This window comes from Megalobrama amblycephala, linkage group LG23 (assembly GCF_018812025.1).
Source record: "Megalobrama amblycephala isolate DHTTF-2021 linkage group LG23, ASM1881202v1, whole genome shotgun sequence".
NCBI classification, from domain to species: Eukaryota; Metazoa; Chordata; class Actinopteri; order Cypriniformes; family Xenocyprididae; genus Megalobrama; species Megalobrama amblycephala.
The window spans coordinates 12,287,719-12,305,139 of record NC_063066.1 but is presented as its reverse complement, the minus strand read 5'-3'; the positions used below and the strand labels follow the sequence as shown (position 1 = coordinate 12,305,139).

Genomic DNA, 17,421 nt, shown 5'->3' with positions numbered 1-17,421 from the left:
GCAACACAATTTCACATGAACATCCAGTTAAAGCTTATGGAAAGCAAAGGATTGTATGCATTCACAGCAGCAGCAGCAGCACCGCTGAAATTTTGTTTTATTGCCTATATTGAAAAGAGTCTTGTTTGGATGTTCCCCGAGTAGCTAGATCTCAGACTATGCGATATATCTTCAAGCGCTTCATTAAAAATGGATCATCTTAAATTATACCAGCAATGAATATGGTTTATAGCTAAAACAGACTCTGATATATGACTCTCTACAGGGCTTGTATTTATGTCTTTAAAACAGAGAGAGGTAGGAAGAGAAAGTTCCCCCAAAAATGAAAATTCTCATCATTTACACACACTCATACTGCTGTGCTTTCTTTATTCTGTGGAATATGGTTTGGACCTCACTTTCACTGTATTTAAAAAAAAAAAAATATATATATATATATATATATATATATATATATATATATATATATATATATATATATATATATATATATATTAAAACAACATGAGAGTAAATTGACAATATTCATTTTTGTGTGAATAATCCTTTTAAAAATGTCATATGGGGATGGATTTAATCACTGTAAATAGAAGAAGTACCTGTAAAAGAGTATTTATCAGGGGCGGTTCTAGGATTTCATCCTCGGGGGGGGGATTAGCCCTCAGTGAGAATCTGTAGCAAGAGACCATCGCCTTTTTAAATTGGCACCACTATATCACTATATAGTAAGTCAAAAATAGCCTAACAGTACTTAAATTGGTACTAAGTCAATACAAAAAAAATTAAATAATATAATGATACAACTCTTTCTGCAGTACAGTTCAAATCAGTACACATGTAGGCTACTGTTTGACTAACAGAAAATAGTCATCATATATTGACTCAGGGCTCAACACTAAGATTTTTTTTAGACTATTTGCCCTGCCAAAACATTCACTGGCCTTGCCTAAATAAATATTAAAGTTTTTGCTTTCACTGTTTTTGACCTATGCAACCTTATGATACCAACATTTTAGATATAGTGAAACTTCACAATTTTCAATTCCAATTTATGATCCCAGCGAAAACTAATACTAGCCTAACTAACATTATAATAGTTCAAACATTAAATACAAGTAAACAATCAATAATAAAATAACAAAGAATAAACAAATTTCAAGCAATAGCACAAATAAATACAAGAGAACAAAGATGCAAATTAAACACTTTACAGTAGTCCTACTGTATTACTGTATGAAGTAAGTATATACAGATACTATTAAAGCTACAGAAGTTATTCAGTTAAAAGCAGTGAGTGATTATCTCTTTTTCATTTGTTGTTTGATTAACATTATTGAAACAGAAGGTGTATGAGGCTGCTGTCACTTTAACACCTAATACATGGATCTGTTATATTGACGGATCCTTAACGGTTTACATTCAGTTAAGACTGTGTTTAGGTGGATACGTATCAAAATGGGTATTCTGAAAGTTTTGTGTGTATTTGCTCAAGACGCGAAAAAGATAACTCAACTCAGTACTCACATGCTGTCTGAGAGACGGCTTTCCGTGTGCTCACTTCAGGTGTGCACGCACAAAAAACGATCTATCACAGCGCTCTACTTCTCTTTTGCAGTGTCTTGTGCTTGAATGGCTTTTTAACTGACAAGACTTAAAAACATGTGAAAACTATAAACTTTCTTGAGAAAGAAGCACTAGCCGATCACTGAGATTGGCTTAGACGAGATATAGAACCGCCTCTGGTATTTATACTTGGTCACTTCATTCGTCTTTATCAATTGCTATCCACTGTGCACGTTTCACTTATAAATATGTGCAAAATAGTTCTAAATCCAAACTACTTTTCCACTGCTATATCCAGAACTAATGCATTGGCAGAAGAATTCTGTCTTTCTCTTTGCCCTATTAGTTTTGAGATTGGTCAATCCATGTGTTCATCCATGATTGCTCATTCATGCATGAATTATGGGGCTCCCAAATGTGACATTGTGAATTTTACATATGACTTGAACAAAACAAATGTATTTAGCTTTCATGATCATATCTGTACAGAAATAAATATTTTACTTTTTTATTACACACATATATATATATATGGCAACTTGTAAATACCCTCATAAAGCATTATGGTCCTTTTTGCAATCATGCTGTCCTACATTTATAAGGTCGTCCTTGCAGATACTTTCATACAAACTGCCTATTAATAATTACTTGTACAGCTAGTAAAATACAATCAAACTGTCTCTAACTGTGCAAAAGCTGACAGAACGCACTAATAATCACACCAGATAAAAAATCCTGAGAAAGGGGTCCATGCTGGTAAATGAGTAATAATGTATAATGAAGACAAAATTATTAAGTATTAATCTGCTTGTAACCATTTAATCAGCTTATTGCAAACAAAGGCATACACAAGGCAGAGGAATATCAGTAAAAGAGATTTTAGAGAGTGATGGAGATGGAAACATAACAGGTGTAGTAAAAGGATGATGTTTTAAGTAGTGCTTTTCACCCTGCAGCTGAGCGGCTCTGAGAGCATTACCCACAGCATTTTTACTGCTGCTGCTTTTTATTTTTCAAAGATGCCGTACAACACTGTGTCTACACTGCAAGTGAGCGGTGCAATGCAATGCAACAAATCTAGACCATTGCAACGGCATGCAGTCAGCTTTGTTGATTATGAGAGTGACTGGTTTTACAGCATCAAACATACACACACACACACACACACACACGTTTGTTTTTGTGAACTGTGGGGACATTCCATAGGCGTAATGGTTTTTATACTGTACAAACTGTATTTTCTATCGCCCTACACCAACCCTACACCTAAAACTACCCATCACAGGAAATTTTTACTTTCTCACAAAAACTCATTCTGTATGATTTATAAGCCTTATGAGAAATGGGGACATGGGGTAATGTCCTCATAAGTCACCCTCTCCTTGTAATACCTATGTCATTCCCATGTCATTATACAAATTTGTGTCCTGATATGTCACAAAAACACGCACACACAAACACACACAAAAACATGGTATAGCCAATTCATCCATACTGATTGTGGAATTGATCAGATAGAATTCCTTTATTTAAACAACTTCAATTTGATCAAATTATTGATGATTGCATCATAAAGTAAGTGCACAAAAAAATGCAAACATTATTGTTTAATTCAATAAGTTTCCCCCAAACCTTTAATTTAATCTCCCTAAAACAGACCTTAATAGTAATCAATATTTTAAGATTTGTCAAATTCTAATGCTCTTTAATGTGATATGTTGTTTGTATTGTATTCTAGCAGTTCTGCAATAAAATAAGGTAAGGTGATTAGTCTCTGAAGTATTGCACACACACACATAGTGTGTGGCTTGTGCGCTCCCCTTTAAATCACAAAATATGCATCGGAATATTTTGACACCCTTTTTCTCTGTTTCACAATACTCAATTAAAGATTGTAAACTGAGGTTGGTGTCTTTAGAAGAAGTATCTGAGCTGAACTTTGCATAAATAAATCACAACAATCCCGTGCTATAGGCACAGCCATTGATACAGAAGCAGAAGTTTTTTACATTCCTATTTGAAGCTTCCGCTTTTCTAATGCGGTAGTGCGATAAAGGCCTATAGGTAAAAATACACACTGAAATTCAGGCCGTGCTTTATATGGTTTGCCAAAGACACATCTCAGAACAATTTACAGTCAGCTTCAATGAGGTCTCTGAGGAATCTCATCCCACACCTTTAAAAGTGCAGCTTAATTGTTACAGTAAATCACACAGTTTCTCACATTTGCATGAATTCTTCACAGAGAGAGGCCTACAGTAAGAGACAAATGAATCTGTTTGCATCAAATTTACCAAGAATAATTTTTATCATCACATTTTTATTAAAATATTTGTAAAATTATGTACCACTGATGTTTTAAAGGGTTCATCTTTCCTAAGATGACTGACTGTGAAAACCCTGGAAATATATCAAACACTGACTGTACAAAATGTAGGCTAATCATTGATGAAAAATGCCTTTTACTTTTTAACACCCGACTGACTAATAAATAATCATAGTCGCTCTCCAGAGTTGTCTTTATCGTTATATAATAATGACTATTCCCTCTGGAGGAGGCTGGATACATAGAGCACACTGCTATGATACAACTTTAACATGTTTTGCGTAGCAGACTGGAGAGATTTTCGGGAAAGATGGGGAGAGATACAGAAGCTGAACGACTGTGCAGAAAAACCTGACCTCATTCTCTTAATGGAATGCTGTGAAGCAGACAGTCCGCTCTCAACTACATGATTATATTTTGACTCAAACAGACCAAGTCCCAGACCCAACCCAGCACAGAAGAAAAAAGCTTTGAATATGCTGGTCAAATACTACTGCTCACCTGCATGTCTAAATCAGACTTCCACCAGAGTATTAAAAAAAACAAACACAAGGCTATTTTGCAGATATACAGTATTTAGGGGACTAGCAGGGTACAAATTACACATTCAGCGAGCTCCAAAATGTTAAGACCACTAGTGAAAATGTTTACTTTTTTTAATTAAAATATAATTCTTTTTCATTACAAATTATGTATATAATAAAATGCAGTATAATCTGATGGTCATGTTAGCATGATTTGAGAATGAAACAAAGAGCATCTTATGCTTCAGCAGAATAATTTTGACCTGATGCACAAAGGAATTCATATGATCCGTGACACAAATTTGACTTAGAAATGCAGAATCAGAAATATTGCTTATTTATTTGTTGTCAATAATGTTTATTTGTTTATATTAGGATCTTTTAAATTAAATTTTATATCCCAGATTTTCAAAATGTTCTGATGACTTTTGCAACCCACTGCATAAATAAATACTTTTCCCACTGTATAAATAATAAATCATCGAAGTATATCACTTGGTTTATTCTTTAGTCGCAAATGTGTACGTATTATAAACTGTACTTTGACAAGAGCTTCTCAGAAGTGAATTCTTATTATATTAAACATTATATCACAGCAAACGAGGAAGTAGCAGCAGTAAATAGTGTCTAATGTGACATGTAAATTGAGCATGAGCATTTCAGATGCGGTTTCCTTTGATCAATGCAGTGAACGCTGAACATGAGACACTACAGATCCTCCATTAAAAATGTTTAGCCTACAGTGAGTAGGATTACATTCCCTTATTTTTTCCTTTCCTGTTTTAAAGCACAAATATCCATTCTGTCAGAAATAACCACCACATGGCAGAATAAACAAATATTTTTAAAACCTTTACCTTCCTTTTTCCCCTACTAATCTTGCATATGTTTGCAACTCAGTAGTGAATATATGAATGTAAATTTTAAAAAAGGCTCGGCACAGACAATTTTTTTTCTCTTTTAAAAGCAAAACCAAGAAGATAAATCATAACAGTAAATAAACAGTCCACTATGCTTGCCACAGGGGGAAAAAAAGCTATTTATGCGTCCTGAGGAAAAAAAAAAAAAAATCAAATTAAAATACAGATGTATGTGCTTTGACAAGCATGTATTTCATATATAGACAATTTGCTTTTTCAAAGACACTCCCTAATCCACAAGGCATTAGGGTTTTCAACACACACCAATTTGCACTTCAAACCAGTGGGCCCCTCTTCATCCACCGTAGCGTTTGTTCGCAGGCCCAGCAACACCCTGTGGATCCGCACACCAATATGAGTGACTTTAACAAAGCCATCTACGATTGGGCACAGGCCCAGAGGAAGTGTCTAGCAGTTCTCAGCACCGTTTGCTCATATGCTTCAGGAAATAATGTTATTTTCTCTGAAATGCCTACAACTCCCACTGTGCCCCTTAGGCTGCAAACATAACCAGTCGATCCATTAATATTGTCATCTCAACCAGTCACTGGCTACCGATTGTTAGCTCTAACCAATTACATCCTTACCCTTGAGTGACTCAAGGTGACTTTGCCTTGACTTGCTCAGGGGTATTTTCCCTTTTTTGCAGTTTTACGTCACCAACATTTAGTATCGGGGAATTTTGCCCAATGTAAGGATACATTTGAGAATGAAACACAGGTAGACTTACCATTCTCCTGGTCCGATTTGTTGTCCTGCTCTGTGTCTGTGAGTGTTAAAGCAGAGTTGGACCGGCTAGACAGCCGCGAGTCCCGTCTGTGTGACTTAACCCATAGCATGGCGCAATCGGGAGAAATGCCCCCTGCGTTCTGGATATGGTCTGCTCCGCTGAGCTGAGTATGATGGCTGAGTCCGGTCTCAGCGCAGAAGCTCAGACCACGACGAGGAGCAGGGCCACATATCCCAAGCTGCCTCAGTGACAGACTTTGGCCTGCAAGATTCAAAGTACATACTTAATACAGAGAGCATATGCAGAACAAGTAGTAAACAAAATAACCGCAAACTGATTAATCTTGCATTCGAACTCTTGCAGTATATATACACTTTTATATTAAAATATTTGCTCTTTAAGATGCTGTTCATGTTTGTGAATTTCTGTGGTGACTATTCTTTTAAACCAGGGAGATATAATTAATTTATTTATTTTAAAGATTTATGTTTTACGTTTGTGTTTTTTGCTCTGCCTAGCAATACAAAGACTAATTTCATTGCTGAAATTCAATTAAGAAAACACAAAATAAAAAAAAAACTACAAACAATACAAAAAATAAAAATAAGAGCAACCAATAAACAAGAAAACAGAAATGAGCAGACATGAAAAAAGAGAAAACTACTAAAATAACCTATTTGTGTTGTAATTTCTACTTGATATTTTTTAATGTTACCTTGAAATTAATTTAGACAATGGTGAATACTCAATTCAAATTGGCTTTTGTTCATAACAACAGTGCCACAAAAAAACAGTATTAACCTTATTTTTACTCAGGATACAAAATGACAAAGCAAAACTGATAAACAAAAAGATACAGACAGTATTGGCAGAATAAAATATAATATTGATTTACTAGACATTCTTTTTAATCTCAAAATGCCCATAATTAGGTAGGGGCAGGGAGTTTATTTTCAGCTTTTATTTAAACAGGCATAGCATCAAAAATATACATTCAAACATTTATGTTAAAAATATAAAGAAACTAAATTATATCAACTTAAAAAATAAATAAAATAAATGGCAAAGAGTCTGATCATTTTTTTATTAAACGAGAACCTTCTTTTTTATGCATTTTATAGGCCTAATTCATTGATATATGATTCTTAACAGTTTGCATCATTTGTCATAGGCTTATTTAACTTATTTATTGTTTGACCTTTTTCTGATCTTTTTTCGCCATCATCAGGTGAATTTCTGTTCAGCTGAATCTGAATGTGGTTTAGCTCTACCTCGTTCAACACAGGAAAATACGAAGATTTACTACACAGTACAAAATAGAAACCGTTCAACTTCAGATTGAAATTCACCTTGAGACCCACCACCACTCTATTTCTTTCAGCTCTGCTTTTAAAATCATATTCTTGTACCTGCTAGCATATGCTGAATTCTTTATGACTAAAAGCCCACAGAGTTGGTGACACATCAAAATGAATACACTGGAATTTAAATTATGAGTACACTCATAGATATGAAACAAAATAACTCAACACAAGTGCTGACATTAATTACCACATGAGGGCATTATCTGAAATACACATTTTGAAATACTACAAACTCTGGTAACCAATGCAGGGCAAACAGCCATGATTTAGCCAGGCTGTGATTAAAAAAAAATATCATGAATACAGGCAAGATTTTTCTCCATCGCCATTTGTGCCGATCAGGCACAAACACGGCTGCTAATTAAGGACGCCCCCCTAAGTGTAACAGCCTAAGGTTATGGAGCGCACTATAAAGCACAATTAACCAACTAAGTGTATTTCTAATGAAATTAAATTTGAATGAACAGTATCCTACCCTTCCACTTAAAAAAATGTCTCATCATGAGATACACCATCAAATATTTATAAAATAGTTTGAATAGTTTGTGAATAATCAGCAAATGAGTGTCTGCTAGGCTCTATAGAAAATCAAAATGAAATGAAAAAGAAGTCAACCCAAATGCCCAACTTGAATACAGCTGTCTAATAGGACTGTTTTGACTGAATTAAAGTAATTTAATTCAGACTCCTTTAATGACAGGTTGAAATAATATATGAAACTTAGTTATTAAACTAATTAAAATTTCATTGAGGGCTTACATTGCTTTGGAAAAATCTACCTCTACCATTTTTGTTGCTCAGTCTACGCATAGTATATACACATACAATATATATAAAAGGTATTCAAGCTGAAATAAATAAGTAGGTGTTGGATCACAGTGCAACACAGCAGAATTGCTGCATGCAACCCATAGGATCAGACTTTTACTGAATAAGAAAAAGTGTTTATTGGATGGTAAGTGATCTGAAAAGTCATTCCTTTAAGAGGTATAATGAATTAGCTCCCCATGTTACATTGTGTATAGTTGTTATTAAAAAGAGGGAAAATACAAAATGTTTGAGAAATTAAATAATTTTGTATTCAGAATTTAAAGCATACATATCTGGTAACAATTTTGTAACCACACCACAGTAATATAACTATAAAACAGAAAAAAGAAAAAAAAATAATTTGCTGTTTGCTTAAATTTCTTTAAGGCTGGATTTCTGTGGATTTTATTGCATCTGATGAAGAGCCTGCGTGCTCGAAACGTCACCTGTGTGAGAGTCCGTTATTAAATATTGCATTTTTTGAAGACTTGGTGTGCCGACTTTTTTCTGTTTTATATTGCGTGTCCAATCAAAAATATTAGCTACATTGCATTCAAAATGATAAAATATTTACTTGGAAAATAATGTTTTCTTTTTATGGTCAAGAATGTTTTTTTTCGAGGACATGGGATTTATTTTCTGGATAAGACTGAATTAAATCTGAAGATTTAGCTTCTGTTTGGGTTAAAGCTCAAGGTGAAGTTCGGTCACATTACTGATGGTGATGTACCACAGTATGCCACTGTATCTTTAGGACTTCTTTAATTTAGAAAGATACAGTATTAAATTGTGCATGCTGAAACATTTGATACTAAATATTTTTTATATACCTACCATAAAATCTTTTTTTAGATTTTATATATTTATTTATTTTTTTTTTTTTTTTTCAAACGTCTGTTTTTCTTTTCCTTATTGGTTTTGAAAAACATCACATTTGCAAGCCTGAAGGACTCCAGAGTCTCCTGTCCATATGGTGAATGTTAAAGAGCACTTACCTGGAGCTCTGTATTCCTCGGTGTCCCTTGGCACCATGTCTGGCATACGATGCCCATAAAGCCCCTGGGTGGATGGGTGTTGATCAAAGGCCTTCAGAGTCTCACTGGAGCTATAGGACTTCTGGGTAAGGACGGAGGATGAGCCAGTGTGACGGCGGTTGCCGGGACCCTCCCTGTAGCCCTCCCCCTCCTCTCTGTCTCCTTCTCTCTCCCAGTCTCTCCCTCGTTCTCTCCTGCTCCGAGAGAGAGAGCAGTAAGGCCGACGCTCCTTCACTTCCATGTTACATTCATGCTGTGTTCGTCCTTTTCTACGCTTCTCTCTTGCTTCTGTCTGTTCTAGTTTGCTCTTTTCCAGCTGTCGGTCTGTCTGCGCGCCTCTTTCTCCACTCTTAGTTCCACTCCCCCTGCTTAGAGAGACAGAAAAAAAAAAAAAACACTGCTTAGTTAGAGAACGAAACATGTAAAAAGGGGAATAAAAAAAAGTAACAAAGCTTTACAGAAATGTCACTCCTGCTTAGTTCATCAAGTTCCTTGTACAGCCTTAGAAGAACAATTAGTCACAAAGACAAAGTAAGAGGGGGTGCAGCGACTAGTTTTTTTTTTTTTTTCCAGATAACATTGTTAAAGCATATCATTAATCTCTCAAGGTTCGTAAACCTTGTTTCTAAAACACAGGTTCCTCTTCTTACAATTACAGACAAAAAGAATAATTGCTTTTTAGCTTTTGAAAAATGTTAAAGGTGTGAATTTACATTCTCAATATTTTAAGAACAATATTATATTATATTATATTATATTATATTATATTATATTATATTATATTATATTATATTATATTATATCATATTATAATTTTATTTACAAAAAAAAAAAAAAAACGTTTAAACACTTAAAGGGATAGTTCACCCAAAAATGAAAAAGTATGTATGAATTTCTTTCTTCTGCTGAAGAATGTCAGTAACCAAATAGTTGATGACTTCCATAGTATTTTTCCAGTCAATGGGGCCCATCAACTGTTTGGTTACCCATATTCTTCAAAATATCTTCTTCTGTGTTCAAAAAGAAAGAAATTTTATACAGGTGTGGAAAAACTTGAGGGTGAGTAAATTATGACAGAATTTTCATTTTTGGGTTACCTATCCCTTTAACTTAAAAAAAAAAATATCTTCTTTTGTGTCCCACAGAAAAAAAAGTTTGGAACGTCATAAGGGTGAGTAAATTAGGAATTTTCATGTTTGGGTGAACTATCCAATAATTCAACCATATTGAAACAGAATTCACCCCAGTCCACAGAAAAAAGGAAAAAAAAGCAACATTTTTGAGCAAAGGCAAAGTCAAATGAAGTGATACTAAAAATGCTTGCTTTCATTGCACTGGCTTTGTCGCAAGAGATCCACACAGACTTGTAAGACTTTAGTAGGTTTCCTGGGAGGTTTGTGCCAAAACCGTTCAACAAAGCTCTGGAGAATTGCTTGAGTTTCACTGGTGTGTGAGTTTAAGGATATTCCAGGGCTTCTTCTCGAGTGTCGTCTATCTTATGTAGTGGAACAGTCTACACAAACACAAGTGCAAAATGCATGTGCCTAGAGACCCCACTGTCAGTTTAAAGCACTATAAAGAGGACAAGAGAAACAATGAGGATAATAAAAACACTGTAGGAGGAAACAGAGGAGACTAGGTCAGCATTACTGCATACGGCCACAGTAATGGGATACGATTGAGGTAAAATAAATGATGTGCCGGTATCAAAATGCTCCTGTCAGAAAGAGAGAGTGAGCTATAGTTTCCTAGACAATATTTCAGCAAGATAAATGAAATATAGTTGTCTTTCTAGCACTGGTCATTTTATTCTAGCGTGTGAGTGTGAGATGTTGGGCAAAGGCGCAGTGGGTCGCCTGAGCACACCAGCAGAATCCCTCTATCCTTCATTGCACTGGACAGCACCCACTGAGTTATCCTTGGGTAACACGGCCCCCGTATTCGGATCAATTTAGATTAGCTAGGGGCAAGGGAGGCTCAGACATACTGGTCTAGCTCTAAATGTCCTTAAAACTGGTCTCCAAGTCTATCAGATTATCATCGGTTTAATTTCCAAGACCAAAAGCACGATGGTTGATTAGTAAGCAGTTAAATTAAAAATGGAAATTGCGTTATTCATCAAGAGCTTGTTTAGACATATTAACAAGAACACCTAAAAATGTTGGTGGCGTAGATATAGGCTAGAAATCACCCACTTAGAAAAGTTTAGAAGGAATGAGAAGCAGAGATATAAATCACAGTAGAGCTCTGGCGGTCATATCATGCTCAGGTGGGCACTGACCCATGGGGCCATTGAAAAGCAAAGACTCAGCAGTGAGTAGAGGGGCCAGTGGGAACTATATTGTAGCAAAAAGCAACCAGGCAAGAATATGTCACTTGACTATACCTCACTTATGATGATCTAATGGCAATGACTTCACTAAATTAGATGCCCGACCATCTGGCGTAACTGAAAAAGGTGAGAACATACGTTACTGTGGATCGTGACCCTGGTCTCTATGGTTGACTAACAAAACAGAAGAAAAAAAAAAAAAAACTGATTACAATTGTAAATTATCTACCAAATAAAAAGCAAATACAACATTTCACTTTTAAGTTAAAGGGACAGTTCATCAAATAAAAATTTGTTTTCACAACAATACCATAGATGAAAAATGTGGTTAGTTCACCCAAAAATGAAAATTCTGTCATTAATTACTCACCCTCATGTCGTTCCAAACCCGTAAGACTTTTGATCTTTTTCGGAACACAAATGAAGATCTTTTTGATGAAATCTGAGAGCTTTCTGCCCCTCCATAGACAGCTACGTGACGCTTAAAAAAGTTCATAAAGAGATTGTAAAACTAATTCGTACGAATTGAGTGGTTTAGTCCAAATTTTCTAAAAAGACACAACTGCTTTATATGATGAACAGATTTAATTTAGGCTTAATTTAGCCACATATAAACATTGATCAGCGAACATAAACAAAAACTCAACTGAACCTGCTTCACACGCGAGATCAAACCTCTTCCGGAAGCTCAAACGTGCTGCGTGACACGAGAATGAACCTCATTGGTTCTCGCAAACATTAAGCAAACATGCTTGATCTTCTGTTTACCATAACTGCTCCGTGAGTTGATGAATGTTTATATGTGAATAAAAGCTTAAATTTAATCTGTTCATCATATAAAGCGACTGTGTACAATATTCATTTAAGCAGATAAACAGAGGAGAAATATGGCAAAGTCATTTTGATAACACTTCCTGATGCCAGCAGGTGGCACTTTGACTATAACTAAATATTGCCATGTAGATGTCTTCAGGCCAGGACTATTATCAAACATGTGACGTTTAGAGCAGATCAGACATTGTATGCCCGAGTTACATCAACTTCCTGTTTTGTGGCGTTCATCGAATACTTTAGCAATTAGCCAAGTGTTGCATGATTTAATGCATGTTTGGTACTTCGTGGCATATTGAAATGTGTTTCAGGGAGTGAATTACACTGTAAAGCATGCCATTCCCTGTTGCCAGCAGGTGGCGCTATGACTACCTGAATATTGTCATATAGATATCTTCAGGCCAGGACTGTTATCACACATGTGAAGTTTGGGGCACATCAGACATTGGATGCCTGAGTTACAACAGCTTCCTCTTTCATGGCAAAACATCAGACTTTGTCAGACCGCCGCAGACACACCGTTCAACCAACACTCAAGATCTTTGCAATTTAACATTGCTAAGGTCTTAAGATTAGACTGACCATATATGATGTGGTTCTGTTTAAATCTCTATAAGGAGTTAATCACAGTGTAAAACATGTAATTTCCTGTTGCCAGCAGGTGGCACTATGACTGTCACTGAATATTGGCATGTAGATGTCTTCAGGTCAGGACTCTAATAAAACATGTGAAGTTTGGGGCAAATCGGACACTGTATGCCTGAGTTACAAAAGCTCCGTCTTTCATGGCGAAACATAAAATTTTGTCAGGCCGCCACGGACACGCCCTTCAACAAAAACTCAAGATCTTTGCAATATAACGTCGCAAAAGCATTTAGAGTAGACTAACCAAATATGACGTTGATCTGATAAAATCTCTAAGAGAAGTTTGCTAAAGTACGTGTGGAAATGGCAAAAACTGCAAAAATTTTGCATAGAATATTCTAAATATCTCACTTCCTATGTCGGGTTTTCAGATTTTGCACCCGGGACTTTTTTGTGGGTATTGGGCTATTACATGTGTGTACCAAATTTCATACCTGTATGTGAAACGTAGCGCGAAGGGCGCTTAATTGAAATTTTGTAGGTGTTGCTATCAAACCATTTTGCCACACCTAATTCTGAAACCCATATCAGATGTAAAACTTCACCACTTCTGACGCGTGTGCAAAGTTTAATGAGTTTTTGAGCAAGTTTAGGCCCTAAAAAATGTGATTCATTTCGGAGAAGAATAATAATTGACTGAGTAATTACAATAGGGTCCTCACACCATCGGTGCTCGGGCCCTGATAACAATTTACAAGAAACTATAAGACATTTAGGATTGATACAAGAAAAAAAAAAGTTAAACATCCCTGAATAAAAATGCTGTCTATTTACATTAAAAACAGTGCATTCCAGTAAAATGTTTTTCGATGATGCACAAAAATTGCTTCTGCTGATAAATATGATTCAACAATTAAAATCAAATAATAAGGTATAACCACGGCATGCTCATAAACATGCTATCAGATGATAAAAGTACACAAGAAATGCACTGGTTTGGGTGTAGAAAGGTTGATAAGTTGGATCTGGGGTTAACGAATTGAGATGAAGATAGGAAGCCAGGCATACAACATCTGGATCGTAGAACTGGGCTTGTTGGCCAACATTACTATGATGATCATTATTTATGGAGTTTGGGGTCAGAGGTGGAATCCAATATCCACAGCTAGTCCCAATGAAATGTAATTACCAAACAAAGAGACTTGCTGTAGATGTGCACTTTCAGCCACCAGACCCACACTCTCACACCATCCACAGAATACCCAATGCGCTTCAGGTAAGAAAGATGGGTCATGAAGGTTGCCACCAATTTATTTAACCATGGGTGACTGCATTGGTTCAAAGTCAAGGTGCCTTATCTGGCGGTGCTCTCAGTTATTGTGAATCCATTAGGTGTGCACAAACATATACAGCTTTCAGGACATATACAGACAGATCATTCAGAATAATTCAGATAGCACACCATGGACAGAAACAGAACAGAAAGTAAAAAAAAAAAAAAAAAAAATCGGACTACTTTGTGCTTAGTATTTAGTGTGTGTACTGTAAACAAGATTAAATGTGTTTTTTTAAATTAGCGTTGATAACATCATTGTTCAGTCCACCCTCTCTGACCTTAGACTAGTAATTAATTCCTATTTTAATAAGTGACAGATGGAATGGATGAATGCCACAGAAATAAGTTATATGAAATAAATCCTAGTATAAGAAGATTTTTTAATAATTTCAAATCTAGGTTTGATCAATATGTTTTCACTAGGTGCCATAGAAGTCATTCAAAATGTACATATGGTTACTCATTAAAAAGTGAAGAACCACCATCATGCCCCCTTCCTTGTCAAACTCCAATGACCGTTTATCACTTTTATAAGAAAACATCTTCTAAAAGAACTAATCCGCAAAGTATGTTTCCTATATGCATTCATTTGCTTCACCTTGAAACTCAGAAATTTTTTGTTATTTCTTGTTATTTCTCTGAACTTCTCAAAAATCAACACCCATATTCTAAACATCAGATGTAACCTAGGGTTAATTATTAATTCATGTCAAAAATATGAGAAACGAAAAGTAAACACAAAAATATAATTCTATCCTACCTAACAAGCAAACTTCCAGGCAAATAGGTTAGTCATCACAGCACTAGAACTCTTCTGCTTGTTTTGACTATTTTGGTATGGAAACATATTGCTGGAAATAGATAAAATATGGGCTTTTTTTAAGAGACCACAGACTTTAACAGTATCCAGATTCTTCTCTGGAGTATATAAATTTGCTTCAAAGCTGCTCATCCAGAGAGACATGGGATGGTTGCTTGGTGAAAGAAGGCCAAGGGGGAGATGGTCTGGCTGTAAAAACTCCAGCTCAAAGTACCAGCAGATAGGATAACTAACAAGATTTTCAACCGGAACATTGCACACAATCATCCTTAGTAAAAGTAACTTTGAGTGAACTTCTAAGAGGAGATGTAACTTTTAAGAAGAGATGTATCTTCGGAAGAATGCTGCAATGCAGTGTCGCTGTAGGAATGAACATTTTTAAAAAACAATGACAAAAAGTAAACTTTTTTGGCATACGTCTTATTTTATACAAATATTTTGCATGGTATCTAACTGAAATACAGTAAGAAACTAATTTCTTATTTTATTTCAGACAGTAAAAATGTGAAAGTGAAACAAATTAAACTGAAGGGGAGAAATATGGCCAGAACAAAGTGGGAAAAGCTGATGCACTCAATATATATTTATAGTCACACAAAATAACAATCTCACCAAATAATCTTTGCTGTATTTTCTGTTTTTGTAGCACTTACTATAACAAAACATAGTGTCTCACAGGTCCACACAGCCTGGGCATCTGACTCATACAGAAACATAAGACTGGAACAAATATCCAGAGTTAAATCTGTACTTTACTGATTTATATATTTACCAGATGCAACTTAGGAATGGGTCAAATCATACATCACTCCAAATGAGTTGCCTCTTGGGAGAGGGTTGCTGCACAGGATAAAATAACCTGATACAGTAAATAGCTACTTCTCTCTCCAATTTCGAGGAAATGCTTTGGTGGTCATTAATGGCATGGTTTCACCATACAGACAGTGAGTAATCCTGCTCATTATTTAATATGGTGTACATAATAAATTCTCTATGGTAGTCTGTAAGATCCCTCTCTGTGACAGAGTACCCAGATGGCACTGTGCTGTTGTTAACATCTATGGCGGCTACATTGTTTATTTATGCCTATGATTATATAGAACTGCACAATCATACATTTTATAACTCCCTACATTAAGGTTAAGATTAAGAATTCATTCAACACCCACCATTCCACACACAGTAAAGGTGAAAATATAAGTCAATTTCTCCTGTATTAGCATCTCATTAGGATGCATGCCACTTTAATTCAATCAAAATATTTTTTTGTCTGCATCAGCTGCATCCTCCACTCCATCAATACACCCCCTACCTCTTCATCTATAAGGCTTTCTTTAATTCTCCTGGCTGGATCTTTCAAATCGGCCAAGACTATAGTTCGCACTAGGATGCTAAGTGCACATAGCCCGAAGAAATACAGAAGCCCTCCCCTCCATTGCCCACCCCCCCACACACACACACAACCCGTTCTGAGCTTTAGTGTGGCCGCCACCACCGACAATAGCTTGCTTTGACAGCTTTGCATAATTCATGCGCTGCACTGCTCTCCCTGAGCCCAGCCCAGCCACTCGCTCACTGTGAGACAACAGGAAGAAAAAATACAGACGGGAAACAAGGGCACGCTTCCATTAGCCAGTGCCTGTTCCCACACTACACTGCTGCACCCTGGGATAGTGCCACTATTGTCTGGGGGTCGTCATTTTCACCACCCCCGCATCACGGTGGAGCAGACACAGATGTGCACAGGCCTGGAGGAAGACACATCCACTTGTGTTCGTCTTTTTCAGTATTCATGACCTCAAGGCTGTGCTTTTCTTGGACTCATCAGGAGTTAGAGGTTTGCCGGTGAGATTTAATTAAGAGCATTAACGGTTATGTCAGATATTCTGTCTAAAATCATCTACTAGGATGTGCAACTTCCTCAGAGATTACTAAATGGTTTGAATATTTCTTGAATCATTACTTTAAGACCAATAAGACATCCAATATTTTCCTAAACGATGCTCTCTGTGACTATTGCATCTTGAAGAAGTGTTTTAAATACTGCATTTTAATCGCAATTCAATGGGCAAAGGAATTCATGAAAATCTGTTTCGGTATGCGGGCCTTAAAATGATTAAACAAAACTTTTACAATTCTCCTCATGTCAGTTTGAAGAGGTGTGAGAGAGGTTATATAGGTCATGATAGCACACTCACTATTAGAACAAAGAGATCACAGGTCTTATTAAAAAAACATTACACTGA

The 17,421-nt window shown here is 36.0% G+C and overlaps 1 protein-coding gene across 4 annotated transcripts in view; it reads right to left on the bottom strand.

The window, feature by feature from the left end:
* Positions 1-17,421, bottom strand: part of si:dkey-237h12.3 (teneurin-3) — a 161,384-nt gene that overhangs the window by 108,957 nt on the left and 35,006 nt on the right. For all 4 annotated transcript variants that reach the window (XM_048175739.1, XM_048175743.1, XM_048175742.1 and 1 more), the window contains 2 exons: positions 9,233-9,639; positions 6,064-6,324 (listed from right to left, as the gene is read on the bottom strand). In XM_048175739.1, coding sequence (XP_048031696.1) covers positions 6,064-6,324; positions 9,233-9,512 — 541 coding nt within the window. In that variant the 5' untranslated portion in view covers positions 9,513-9,639. The remainder of the gene's footprint in view (positions 1-6,063; positions 6,325-9,232; positions 9,640-17,421) is intronic.